The sequence below is a fragment of the Rhipicephalus microplus genome, unplaced genomic scaffold, assembly GCF_043290135.1.
Source record: "Rhipicephalus microplus isolate Deutch F79 unplaced genomic scaffold, USDA_Rmic scaffold_12, whole genome shotgun sequence".
NCBI classification, from domain to species: Eukaryota; Metazoa; Arthropoda; class Arachnida; order Ixodida; family Ixodidae; genus Rhipicephalus; species Rhipicephalus microplus.
In genome coordinates, this window is record NW_027464585.1 from 47458598 (window position 1) to 47473167 (window position 14570).

The following is a 14570-nucleotide window of genomic DNA, read 5'->3' on the forward strand; positions in this document are numbered from 1 at the left end:
AAAGAGTTAAGACACAAGAAATTATAAGACACCCTTTTTCTGAATTATTTTCGATCTCTACGAGGTCTCTTATGCAGCTCGAGTTCAGTAAATTGGCCTGTCATACTTGAAGGACTATGGCATATGTACTGGACATGAATGATCGGCAGGTACGAAGAAATCTGAATTAATAAAGTGCGACGAAGGAGCTGTGACGCATCGTAGTTCCTGCACGCGGCGCGCGGCTCTTTCAGCACTATTCGACTGCAGCGCCACCGCTACGGGCAACGCGGAAGGGATCAGGCGAAGAGACGTGGTCTGGCCACTCAACAGTTCTAGTACACTCTAACCGGATCGTAACAGTCACTGCCTGGGACTGATGGGTAGTACACACATTTGCCTAGTCTTCGTACTTGCGGGCGGCGAATCATACTTGCGGCTTCGTTTATTGCTGTGTTTCGGTTCTGTTTCGAAATAAAGATTTAACCCTTTTGAACTTCGTGACCCAATTTGCAAAGGTAAGTCTAAAAGAATGAAGTGGTAAAGCACAATCGCAGAACATTTGCTGATTTTTGTTTTGTGAGAAAACAGCTCCAAGCCACACGACTCCGTGTGTGCACACGGAGCCAAAATCAGGCCGGAAGTACAAAGTTTAGACAAATGTGTGTACTACCCATCATCCCATGCTCGCTGAAGCGCCCTGCGTTGCAGCTCCCATAAACACTAGCGCCAGAGTTCTCTCTAGTGTATATTAAGAAACTTTATGGGTTCTGTTAAGCGTTGCACAAGTTAGTTGCCAGACCATGGGGTGGTTGTTGCCAGACTGCCACCAAATTTAGTGGATAAATTTGCCCCTGTTGTTGTGGCTTCTCCGTGGAGTTTAGTGTCGTCCGCGGTGCATTTTGCGAGTGCGTGAGCTATGTTGGCCATTTTAATTAACAAAATGAATGTAAAACGAGTGTTCCAGAAGTCGGGGCATGTTCTCTTGCTGTGTGCACTGCTGTGCAATTAAGAGATCGTGTCTCAGAGTTAGGGAATCAACGACGCGTCGTTTGTCGTGCATTTCGCGAGTGCGATGAACTTTTTCGTGAATGTGTGCGCGACGTGATTCACGCAATGAACCGCGCGTTCCAGAAGTCGGGGCGCGTTCTCTTGCTGTGTGTGCAGCTGTGGAATTAAGAGATCGCAACACAGTATGAGGAACGATGGGTGAAGCTGAATAGACCCGCAGCTGGCGATGCACTGCCCCCCCCCCCCCCCCGTTTTTTTTTTTTACAGCTGATCGTGCCACGACGGGGACGCTACGCTTCCCCTAGCTGTGTCAATGCAAGACATATCGTTCGGACTCGTGTACATGCGACGAATAAACGTCCCAAGGCTGTCTAATTTTGCTTCGTCGGATATGCTACAGCTATATACGCCAAGAAGGCTGCTTTATAGATGCAGTTGGAGCGAATTAAGCGTGACTCGCGCGTTCCTGTAAATGGGACCCCATATAAGCATTCATTATTTGGAATTTCGGTCATTTGTGCTTATTGCGAGTGGAGCCCTGCAAGCGACGGTGGCTGGTCGGCGAATGATGAAAAGTGGGGCGAAGCATTCGTCCATCCACTCGTTCTTGCTTTTGTCCGTCCATGCGTCCGTCTGTGTGACCGTCCATGCGTCCATCCGCCCATCCGTGCGTGTGTCTGTTCGTGCGTCCGTCCCTCCGTTCGTCCATGCATTTGCCCCAGTGTCCGTTCATGCGTCCATCCATGCATCTGTCTGTGTGTCCGTTCCTCCATCTATACAGCACTCCAAGTACCACCATCTCGCATCTTTTTATCAAATATTCCCCATATTGAAGCACCGCCATCCAGCGGACATTCCAAGGACTAAACGAGAAGAATGGCGATTTGGGCTAGTTGGTTTGAATTCATAGTAATAAGGGCTGCAGCGCGAGCACGAATGTGCTAGAAGAAACAGACAAAGTCGAGGTACGGAAGGCAAAAGCGCTCGTGTTGTCCTCTTTTGCCTTCCGTACCTCGACTTTGTCTGTTTCTTCTAGCACATTCGTGCTCGCGCTGCAGCCCTTAGGACTAAACGAGAGGTGGCACACGAACACTTTCTTACGGCTTGCGCTTAGGGTCTACTTCCCACCGTTAACCACCTCAAGTTCATGGTATATACTAGTTCACTGTATTCATGGCACTGCGGCCCAGCGCTCGCTAAACCTTTCTGAAACCAAGGAGGTTAGGCCCAGCAAGTATAACGTAGCAACCTTTTCCTGTCAGATAGCGCTCAATGTACATGCCAATGGCTGCTAATGGGAAATCAGAGACAGGAGAATTCGGCTTTTACTTTCTTACGGCTTGCGCTTCGTATCTATTTCCCACCTTTAACCACCTCGAGTTCATTCATGGTATATACTAGTTCATTGTATTCATGCCACTGCGGCTCAATGCTCGCTTAACCTTTCTTAAACTAAGGAAGTTACACCCAGCGAGTATAACGTAGCAACCCTTTCTTGTCAGATAGTGCTCAATGTACTTGCCAATGGCTGCTAATGGGGATCGCAGCGTGCGTGTTGACTAGAAGCCGAATGCTCCTGTCCCTCATTCCCCATTAGCAGCCATTGGCATGTACATTGAGCACTATTTTTTAATGTTCAACAACACACAGAAGAAATCTCTCACCGGCACCACATTGGAGGTCAAAATGTTATACTAAAACGCCCCTAAAACGAACGCCAACCGGAAGTGTGCCGCGGGGGGATGGAGCAGCCCGAGAAAAACAAGCGCGCTCTGGCTGGCTCTGGCAGCCTGGCGGTAGCCAGAAATGGAAATTTAAAGAGCCCCCACGAATTTGCCTGACGCGCAGAAGGCGAGCTTTTGTGTGCGGGCTGTGCGAGGCACTGAAGGCGGCCGTGCAGCGCACGGAGGCTAGCATTGAGGGGCTTCAAGGGGAGCGTAGGACAGAATGGGAGCAGAGGATAGAACTCTAAAAGCATCTCGGAGCGTCGCGTGAGTGGGAGAAGGCTACCGCCAGCCTATTAGAGCAAATAAAGCGCGACCTTCGAAAAGAACGGGAAAGGCAGACAACGCTCGAGCAGCGGGTAAAGGAGCTGATGGCGCTTTGCCCCGGCCCCGACCGGTGTGAGACGGAAGACATGGGTAGCGGAGAAGGTGACAGGCGGGAAGGAACAGGTGAGAAGAGAGGTCAGGAGGCCGCAGTGTCCGGCCACAGCATGGAGGCTCCGAGAACATACAGCTCAGTAGTGCGGCAGTCTTCGAGCAGGACAGGAACACAGGACAGATGGCAGAGAGAGAAATAGGCGAAGCAAACACGAGCGCCATCACAAACAAGAAGCCAGCGATTGGAGCATAGATGGGTCCTGGTGATGGGGGACTCTAACATGGCCAGGGTTAGGGATGGCGTCTTCAAGGCAGCGAAGGAAGATGGGAGAGTGAGGGTGGAGGCCCAGCATGGAGGATGCCAAAGCTCAGGACGTTGTAGAGGGCAGCATGCTGGGCTCAATGATGTGTTGAAGGGCAAAGATCAGAACCTTCAAAGACAGTTAGAGGACGGGATGCGTAAGCTCCGAGAAGCCTCTGGGAGTGTGCATGTGACCACATGCACAGTCCCAGAGGTCTGGGGGCAGTCTCGTGGGATTGAAAGGAGGATAGTGGAGGCCAAATGTGTGATCAAGGGTATGAACCGGCACCTCGGATACTACAGCGTAATTGAGGTGAACCAAGACGTGCACGAGCCCGGTGCTCGCCCATTTACATAGAATGGCAATCACTACAGTGGTGCGACGGGCAGGAGGGTTGGTAATAGGATGGGTCATCAAGCCACAGCTTTTTCAGGGGGGCCCAGAGCTCTGAAGGCAAAAGTGTAGCCGAAGACGGTTCTAAAGGGACACAAATATTCAAGCCACACGGAGTCCGTGGGAGAAGAAATCAATGTAAGCACAAGGGCCGAGCTAAGTCAGACATAGGCTATATTACCATGCAGGGTGGCTGGAATGGGTTAAAGTGGGAAGAGGTAGAAGAGCAGTTTAGGCAAGAGGAACTGATGGTATATGGGGTTGTGGAGACACATCTTCGGAAAATGGAGCAACCACCTTGCAATCCAGCCTACGTATGGGAATATTGCAATAGAACACAAGGCAGAAAAAAGGGGGGTGGAATTGGTGCATTTATACATAAGAGCGTGGGTTGGCAAAGAGTCAAGCAGGGATGCATGGAACATTTATGGTTAAGAGGGAAAGTAGCTGGGCAGATGACACTCCTAGGTTTGGTGTACTTGTGAACGGGAGCAAAGGCCAGAGAGGAAAACCAGGCAATGGTGGAGGGTATATCAAAGGACAATGAGGAATTAGGAGGAGATTGCGAGATAATTATACTAAGAGATATGAATGCACACATAGAAGATATAGATGGTTATACTGACTCAACAGGCAAAATGATCATGGATATGTGTGAAAGGCATGATTTGATCATTTGCAACAGTACTGAGAAGTGTGAAGGGCAAATAACATAGAAAGTAAGAAGGCTGCAGTTGACGATAGATTATGCACTGATGTCGCATAGGATCTATGATAGGCTCAGGGGAATGCACATAGATGAATGTGGCTCCAGAAGTCTGGGTAGTGATCACAAATGTATCAACCTAAGTTTTGGAAGAGCAGTGAAAGAGGGAAGGAGACGAGATGAGCAACTACAAAAAAATTTTCATTCAGAAAGGCAAATAGAAATTGATACTAAACGAATTGAGAAGTAATCACTGAGGATAATAAAACTGTGTGGAACAGATCTATTTAGACTGGTTGAGCTAGAGCTTGCTAAGGCACGTGACAAGTCATCCCGGAAAAGAAAACACAAGCCCAAGAGTTGGTGGTATGAGGAAGTCAAGAAAGCCATAGCAAAACGTCAGGAAGCCTCTAGGGAACACAGACATGCTAAGCAGCGGGGTGAACTGACAGATGATGTTGAAAGAAAATGAGAAATCTTTCTAAGCTCTAGAAGCGAAGCATTACTTCTGATCAATGAGAAGATTAGAAGAAAGGGTGCTTAGCGGCTGGCAAAAGTACATAAAAAGGACAGAAAGGCAGCTACGAAATTTTGGAATCATTTAAACTCGCAAGAAATGAGATGAGCCTAGAGTAGATGTTTATAACTACAGCTCAAGGTGCTAGGCTAGAAGGGGACGAAGCTATTCAATATAAAGGAACAAGGGTGACAAAAGAATTTCAACAAAGAAGTGCTTCATGCGCCACAATAGACAAGGATGAATCAAGTGGTGCAATGGCTCCATTTTCACAACGAGAGTGGGAAAGGGCTGAGAAGAGGGTTTCAAGGAGTACATCAACAGGCCCAGATGGCATTCCAATTATGCTGATAAAGACATTGGGTCTGAAGTCTAAACAGACTTTGAGAGAGGCAGTGAGCAGAACAATAATCGCTGGTGAAGTCCCCGATGGATGGAAACTTATCAGGATGAGCATGATCTATAAAGACAAGGGGGACAAAGCTGACATAAACAACTATCGTCCTGTAACAATGAAATCGGTGGGCTACAGGCTGGCGATGCAGATTATAAAGGAAAGACTGGAGGCAAGGATAGAGGATGAGGGGGTGCTGGGGGAACTGCAAAATGGGTTACGGAAACATAGGAGGTTGGAAGACACTCTGTTTTCACTGACGCAGTGTGTCGAAATAGCAAAAAAGGAACTCAGGCCCCTGTGGCTAGCATTTTTTTATATCAAGGGAGCGTACGATAGCGTGGTTCAAGAGGACTTGTAGGGAATATTGGACACACTAGGTGGAGAAAATCGAGTCACTGATCTTTTAAAGGAAATCTATAAAAGTAACAAGGTAGTCATAAAGTGGAAAAAACAGGTATCCAAGCCCACAGGGGTGAAACGGGGGCTTAGGCAGGGGTGTCCTCTGTCACCCTTGTTATTCATGACTTACCTACAAGGATTAGAGGACGAATTAGAGGGAAGTGGACTTACGTCACAGGTGAAGACCGACAGTAATCGATAATGAAGGAGAGAAAGGGTGTGGCAACTGTTTTTGTTCTCACGGGGCAGGCATATAAATAGAGGAGGCGTTGGCCCGGGCTGTCGTATGCAGACGTCGCTTCGTGTAAGGCGGGCAAAACTATCGATCAAAAATAGAAAATAGGGAAGCAAGTGCAAAATAGAAAGAAATAAAAGAAAAAAAATACGGACAAAAATAAAAATAGAGAAAGCAGAAAATACTAAAATGAAAAATAAGACCGAGGAGAAACATAGGCTCTGCATTTTTTTTCCAGACTTGGCTCAATATTTTTTTTTTCATACATTTTTGGGAGGCTTTTTACTGGTGTTTCACAAGGTCTTGAAAATAATAATAGGATGCACTCTTTATTGACAACATTCCATGTGGCTCTTCCTTTTGTTTGCCTACCTCTTTGGGCCTGAAAGTTGTAACACACAGAAAGCAATCACAGGTGACAACAAACACACCAACAATGCATCCAAACGCTTGTGTAAATTTCGAGGCGCACATGCAGCATCAAAAACACATGAGAGAGCTTTAAGTTAAAGGCCGTAAATGGCTTTTGGACACATGGGTCCCTTAATCTAAAGCTTCTCGCACTCTCTACTTATGATGGCATTTATTGGTCAGTACCACAGCTCAATGGGCGAACTGATGAACCCAGATGATTTGTGCTCATAAGTATTTGTCACTTTTTCATTTGGACAAGTTTAAAAAATATAGTTTTCAATCAGAGTTATCATGCAATGAGAATCACTTTCTGGCTTTTCGACATTGTGTCTTTTTTACTTCAACTGTTCCCAGACAGCAATAGCTATTTGTACTACAGCCTCAAGTTACCTGTAGTGGCAAGTGAACAATCGGAACGTATGGGGGACGTACCATAATGAATTGCACTAGTGAAATTTCCACACTTCACAAACTGTATGCGTTACGAGCATCAGAAAGCTCCTTTCAGCACCAGAGTGGCATCAATGGCCGCATCCACTTTGTGGCGACCGGTGCACTTTTTCTACACCCAATCGAGTGGACAGCATGAGCAGCAAGAGCAGTAGTTCTTGTGGAGAAGCCTGAGATTCACGTGTGATAAGCAGGCAGTGTCCCAAAGGTAAGTCTAAAGAGGGTGGATGGCTGGAAAATAGGTCTGTATGATAAAGAGAGCAAAAAATTCCCTAATGATTACGATGCTTCCTAATGTGTGCAGCTTAGTGTAGGGGCAACAACAACTGTGTTCAACGTTCTAGCTATCTGCAGTTGTAGCAAGGTAACATATCTTTCTATTTCTATGCCTTCTTCTTCTTCTTCTCCTCATCTCATGGCTCTTACCCAATGCAGGGGATTAGCTGAGTGTTAGGTGAATTTGTTTTTTTTTTGTTTCTTTGCAATAGTACTCGTATGTGCTAGGGATAGGTTTCAAGACAATTAAATACTGAATAATAATATTTAAACATTTAAAAGAATGAAGAATTTAGCCCTGTATTTTTTTAGTCTGACTGATAAATTCCTTTACTGTGTAGTAAATATCCCTGTGACTGTAGCCCCGAGTAGAGGCGCCGAATGATAGAACAACTAATTCGTATATTTCCAGACCCAAGTTTCGAAGAGGTAGTGCTATGAATTTTTTTCTCAATGACGTATAGCGGTGACAGGATAGAAAGTAATCACTGATTGTTTCCTCCTCCTTACAGAAGATACACAGAGGAGGCAACACTTTACAGGCTCTATGCAAGTAAAGTTGAGGGAGGTAACCCGGCAGCGAAGTTTGGTTATGGCCACTTCCATTATTCTCGACCGCGATAACTCACTTTTCAAAGGAAATAATAGATGCTTATATTCTGGAGAAGCTGTCAAGACGGGGTCTGATAAGCATTTTTTGAAAGTCAATCGTGCAATTGTAATGTATGTTGTCTGTGGGAAAACCGGAATGATTGGCATCAAAAACGCCGCCTTTGCTAAAAAATCAGCGCTTTCGTTTAAAAGCAAACCCTTGTGTCCTGGTACCCAAATTAAGTGGAGACATTGTAGGTGCGCGGGAACTAGTATTCTGAAAAGCTTTAGAAGAGGCATTTCACCAGATGCAGAGAAAGAAGAGCACAAAGATAATGAGTCAGTGATGATTGCTACTACTGTATTTAAGCTGGGTAACTTTTGGAGTGCTAATATTATGGCCATAAATTCAGCTATAAAAACTGGGATAAAATCAAGCAGTCATAACGAAAAAAACCAATCAAGTTGAGGGCAGAATATTCCTATACCAGCTTTTTCCTCAGTTTGCGATGCATCCATTGCAATAACCACATTCATTGGCAGATTATTTATATGTTCTTGTAATAGTCCATTTAAAATTCCGTGAGGTAATAATTTCCCGTGATTCGGAAAAATATTGTGGTAGACAATGTCTGTGAATTTAGGTTTCATGGTCAAAGGACGCACGTCACGAATTTGTACATTCAAGGAATCGAGTAATGTTTGTGCAAATATGATTTGTGGCTTGCGGAATCTAGGCCAGTACTCAGAGAAAAATATATCGCGATTGCAGATGAAAATTATTTGAGTATGGTTAGACAGTGTTTCGTACAACCGTAAGAAAGTCTGCACCGTAAGCAGGTTAAATCGGTTTAACAGGGCTGGTGCTCTTGCTTTCAGGTATAATACTGCATTCGCCACATATTTTGGAAGGCCTAAGCACAGCCGTAAAGCTTCTTGCTCTAATAGGACTAGTGGCCAAAGCTGGTATGCTGGCGAACCGGACCAAAGAACACAGCCAAATTCCAATACCGGACGTACGTACATTTTGTAGACCATCAAAAGTGCTTTTCTTCTCATTCCTGATATGTGGCTGCTCAGCCTGCGCAATACACCCATTGCCCATGCTCCTTTTGTTGTGATATATTCAATATGAGCTTGCCAGTTTAGTTGTTCGTTATATAATACCCCGAGGTATTTTAATGATTCCACTTGTGGAATATCCTGGAGCTTGTAAGTCAGAGATATTCTAACCGGATCGTTAACCAAAAAAAAACAGAATAGCACACTTATTGGTATTAAGACTTGACTGCAGTCCATCCAGCCACTTCTCGAGTTCACTCAAGTACGACTGTAAAGTTTCGTAAAGGCGATGTATGTCAGCAGCCACACTGAAAAAAGCAATGTCGTCCGCATAAACATAAGTCTGCACCCCTGATCGAATAGGAATAGTACACATCAAGATGTTGAATAATGCTGGTGAAAGTACTGATCCCTGTGGCATGCCTTGGGTCTGCTTGTGCTTGCAGGGAGAAAAGCCATCTTTAACGCAGTAAAACTCCCTTTCCCTTGAAAATTCTGTCACCCATGCTACAATATAAGGAGGAAGTTCATGGCACAGTAAGCAATTTATTAACACAGAATGTTCGACAGCCCCGCCGCGGTGGTCTAGTGGCTAAGGTACTCGGCTGCTGACCCGCAGGGCGCGGGTTCGAATCCCGGCTGCGGCGGCTGCATTTCCGATGGAGGCGGAAATGTTGTAGGCCCGTGTGCTCAGATTTGGGTGCACGTTAAAGAACCCCAGGTGGTCTAAATTTCCGGAGCCCTCCACTACGGCGTCTCTCATAATCATAGAGTGGTTTTGGGACGTTAAACCCCACATATCAATCAATCGGAATGTTCGACACTATCGTATGCTTTACTGATGTCTAAGGTAACTAACGAAGCGTACTGTTTTTTATGCCAGACAATGTGAACCCGACTTTCGAGGTCTGCGTGCACATTCCAGATTAAATGTCCAGATCTAAAGCCAATCTGGCTGAGGCTCGACAGCTGTTGGTCATTTACGAATCTTATTATACGACCATGAAGGATTCTTTCAATAAGTTTCACTACATTTGATGTTATTGCTATTGGTCTTATATTGTCAATATTAAATCCATGCCCTTGTTTTTTAAGCAATGGTATGATTTTAGCAATCTTCCACTCATCAGCTATCCATGCCATCTTAAGTGAGTAGTTTATTAGGCTTAACAGATCATTGGGGAATTCCTGATATGTTATTTTTAGCATCGAGTTTGTAATTCCATCAGTCCCTAGTGCTGAGTTTGGCAACCTTAACATAACCTGATCTAATTCAGATATCGATACTGCTGTGTACTGAAAAATGGCTGGTGTATAAACCGATGATGGAAGGTGCATTGTCAATCTATTTTTTTTACCCTTGAGCTAATTGATTAAGTGTTTCCTCTAATTCTTGCAAAGTGTAAACCACTGAGTCCACATTTCCTGGCATTGGAATTTTCTTTGTGTAACGTAGGAAATTTAACAATGCTCGATTATTTTTTGGCTTAGATAGGTAGTCGAAGTGATTCTTATCATATTCCTCTTTCGCGTGTGATACTGTATGTTTAAATGTTGCCGCAATGAATTGATACTCTTTCTAATTTGTGAGGCTCTGATTTCGAGGCTCTGAATTTGTGAGGCTATGATTTCGTATAAGACGTTTCCATGCCGCTTTTCTTCTTCTGTAGTCCCGCAAACACTCAGTGTTCCACCATTGACTGGGTGGAGCACTCTTGGCTGACGCCAACGTAATCACAAATTTCGAAGTGTTTTTTGATATTTCTAAAACAGAAAGAACGTTCTTACCGAGGTCTACATTTCTATCACCGGATGCTACCTTAATGTTAGCGCGAAAACAGTCTTTAAACTTTTTATAATTCACCAGTGTTTTAGATTTTTCTTTCAAATAATTTAATGGGAAACCAAATTTCAAAGTATACCGGAAGATGATCACTGTTTGAAGTGAAATCGACAGTTCTCCAGGGCTTCAGCGGAACACCTGTGCTACAGAACATGAGATCTAATACTGATCGTGCTCGACCACAAACAAACGTAGGCTGCTTCATGTTTCGGCAGGTAAAATTTTTATGCGTAATCCAGTCCCATAGAAGAGTACCAGCAGAGCCTGTTCTAGAACCTCATGACACGTGTTGGGAGTTGAAATCTCCAGTGAGAATTATTTCATTCTTGCAGCTACCTAAGACACAGTCCAATTGTCATGTATTGTGTACGCCTGAGGGAAGATATGCATTTATAATGGAGAAAGGGCGGCATCCTGGTATGTTCATGTCAATTGCCAGAATTTCACAGTCAGAGGACATAAACTGAAAAGCCAGACTCGCTGTGTGGCAAAATTTGTTTGATAATAATACGATTACACCACCCCCTAGTGAAGAGCGATCTAACTGAAATATTCGAAAATTTTTAAAATTATAGTTTTTCTTAGGCATAAGCCAGGTTTCTTGCAATGTTATCATGTCGGGATTTAACTGATTAACCAAACGAAATAAATCTGTTGAAGCGGAAAACAAAGAATGACAGTTCCACCGCAGAACTTCTAAAGTATCTATGGTGATGGGTGAAAGACTTCGGCAATGACTGTTTCCAAATTCTTTCTTTAAGAATGCGGGCGGGATTCGAATCACCTTTTTGGTTTTTGAATTGGGGGGGCTCGTAAATTTTACTGGGGACCCAGTTCGCTTCTGGCGCCTGCCATCATGGCTGATTTCCACTCCATCCTAAAATTCTACTACATTAGAGGTGGAAGGTTCCGGAGCAGTAGGCTTTGGGTTTGCCTGACGTTCCTGCTGCGGTGCTGAATTAGACACCTCTGCGGCGGCTGCTGTTGTTACGCAAGATGTCAGACTGGTCATCGGTGCTACAACTTTAGAAAGTAGTTGTGTCATCTGTGAGCAAAACACTTGCGAGGCACGCTCAGTTACAGTGGCTATTTATTTATTTATTTAATTTATTGATACAGTTAGCCACAGTGGGGCCGTTACAGGGTGGTAGACAACAAAAGAAATAACACTAACAAAACTTCTAAGCCCGATACAAAGACCCATTTTCGTAGACAAATCCAAGAGCAAATTTGAGCACAGATACCATTCGCACCCAGTGGCAAGCTATAGCGACAACAAAGACAAGCAACATGTGTTCAACAACTGAGGTCTCATCGGCCACGCAAAACATCCCCACATACAAGCGACGCAGCAAGTGTTCTGCAATGAAATACACCAAGAAAAACGTGTACAGCGCGTGCGCAATCTGATCTAACGTCTTCCGCATTGCTTTTTCAACTGCTGACTCAACAAGTTGCAAAAGCTTGACCTCATTTAATGACTCTTGCCTCGCAGCAACACCAGCGTATCCGAAAGTCCGATCTTTGACAACAGCAATGTCTTTTCATCGTGAACATTTTTACCTATCCATTATTTCTAGCAGCTGGATTTCGTTTGACCTTGCCTGGCAATTCATGTAATCAGCTGCATGGTCCCCTCCACATATACAGCACTTTTCTATCTCAGCAGTGCATTTATTTGAGGGATGGTTAGCACCACCGTCTCGACATCAGAAACCTGATTTGCAACCCCCTAGGCTGTGGCCAAAACGCCAGCAGTTTTGGCACTGAAGAGGACGAGAACCTAGACGTTCTACACGAAAGATGAGTGGCCATATTTTCAACTGAGATGGGCAAGAAGTGCCGGCAAAAGTGGCAATAACCGATTCTGTGGGAACTTTCTCACCATTCACTACGTGGTTACATCGGTATACGGCTATGACACCAGCACACAGCTTCTCCAGAGTCTCGATTGGTGACGATCAAGAGTCAACTCCTCGAACGATTCCCTTCGTACATGCCAAATGAGGCGGAATGAACGCACTCACCGGAACTGACGCAAATGCCTTGCACTTTAGGAGGTCCGCAACACATGATGGATCTGACGATCTACATACCACACCACCTCTTCCAAACTGTCGAACGTCGCTTATCAATTGAAAGTGCGATGTCATGGCCTGGAGCTCCGCTTGGACAGCTTTTGGGTTGTTCAGCCTGATATATTTCCCACTCGAAGAAGGCACCAGCGCAACAGGGATGCTGTGAACACCACTGCAAAAAAAATATTCGTTAGGCAAAGAGGCTGACCAAGGGCTGTGCCCTTGGCCAGGAGACGAGTTAGTCATTGGCACGGTTGCAGTCGTCTAAACGATAGTAATCGATACCGCTCAGAAATTAACACCAGTCAAATTCACCCAAGACTCGGACAAACCACCGGTGAAAGTCCCAGCTCAGCAGCTTCAACGTCAGAAGCAGCAGCTTGGTCGTCTTCTTCGCTCTGATTTCTAGCCGCCTTTGTCTGCTTATTTCTCTATTTTTTTTTTTATACAATGAAACCTCACTATACAAAGTTCCATCTTACACAGAAATAAGTTAGTTATACCAAAAATTCGTTATGAAAGTATGTTTCTAACACTATATTTATTGCAAAAGCATTCTTCATTTACTTCATTATTACCGATATTTTGTTATATCCAGATTTGTTATATCGTAGTTTGAGTGTAATGCTTTCTTGCTTGAGTGTAATGCTTTCTTACTATCTCTTTGTTTCTTTCTCTTTATTGTGTATTTCTCCCTCTGTCTCTTCTTTTCATGCGTTAGTTCTCATCTGACAGTTGCATCTGCTGTACACTGTAGTGGGGCTTGCCCAATGCCTGTGATAGATACTTCGTTCACGGGGTTACGCCGCCAATGGCAACGGCAACTCCGCTCGACGCAGGAACAGGGGTCTACGAGCTGCGCTCTAAAATCTTTCGCTATGGAAAGCAAATGCACAGGACATGCGCTGGCTTCCATGTGAAATTTATGAACACGATTACATCTTCCTTTTCTTGTGCATTGGCTCAGCTAGAGAAACGAGCGATGGTGGGAGGTGCCCTGCTCTTTCCAGGTTTTTTACTGTTCCAGAAGACTAGCTTCCAAGACAAGTGTCGGCAGGACCTTTCTAGAGCATTAGAGAAACATTATGCTGCAATAACTCTCCCTACAGAATGGCTGTGAGTCGATATGAACAGAAGACTAGGTCTCTGCAAGGGAGGCCCGTTATGCCAGCATGTGTGGAAACATGAGAGCACTGATGAAGATAGAGCAAATTATTGCTGAAAAGCAAGACAGAGTGGTAGCCATACCGTATATGCACTCTGTGTCCCATTGCTTCATTAAAATTGAATGTGTGAAAGTTCTGAGCCCTCTTAACAAGTCCCAGCAGGCAAAGAGGATCTGTCATGTAAAAAGACACAGGAAACAATGTGTCCTCAAATGCGAGACGCATTATTGTAGACCGTGAGCAAGGAGTTCTGTGAGTATCTTCTTGTCTTGCAAGTCATGTTATGTGGGCCAGATGGGCATGTGTCTACATGACCGCCTTAGTAGGTATACCAATAAAGTAGGCATTGGTAAGAAAGGCTTCCTGTTTAACACCCGTGAATGCATTCCGTAGTCACAATTGACCACAGTTGCCTGTACGATGAAGTTTGGGTAACCGTGCATAGTCAGTTGGTGTGAGATAAAAGCGGTGCACAAGCAAGCAGTCATTTGCGCAATCTTAGAGGGAGCCCCCCCCCCCCCCCCCCTTTTTTTTGTTTTGCTCTGCAAGTCACTGCGATTGTTGATGCTGATTCAATTTTTTCCAGCACAAGAAATAAGGATGACGTTGAAAGACACGCACAGTGTTGACACCAGCAGAAGAGGTTTTT

At 44.8% G+C, this 14570-nt stretch overlaps 1 protein-coding gene across 4 annotated transcripts in view; it reads right to left on the minus strand.

Moving 5' to 3' along the window:
• The window catches only part of LOC119168190 (sphingosine-1-phosphate phosphatase 2), a 325637-nt gene that overhangs the window by 58633 nt on the left and 252434 nt on the right, over positions 1-14570 (minus strand). Inside the window, exon 5 of one of the 4 annotated variants that reach the window (XR_012888520.1) lies at positions 12705-12927. The exons of 1 other annotated variant lie outside the window; for it this stretch is intronic. Coding sequence is in view for 1 of the 3 variants with exons in the window: in XM_075882536.1 (XP_075738651.1) it covers positions 12766-12927 (162 nt within the window). In the remaining 2 variants the exon portion in view is untranslated. Of the gene's footprint in view, positions 1-11754; positions 12928-14570 lie in introns of those variants that run through there. 2 more of the 4 variants (XM_075882536.1, XR_012888521.1) reach the window with 2 other exon arrangements.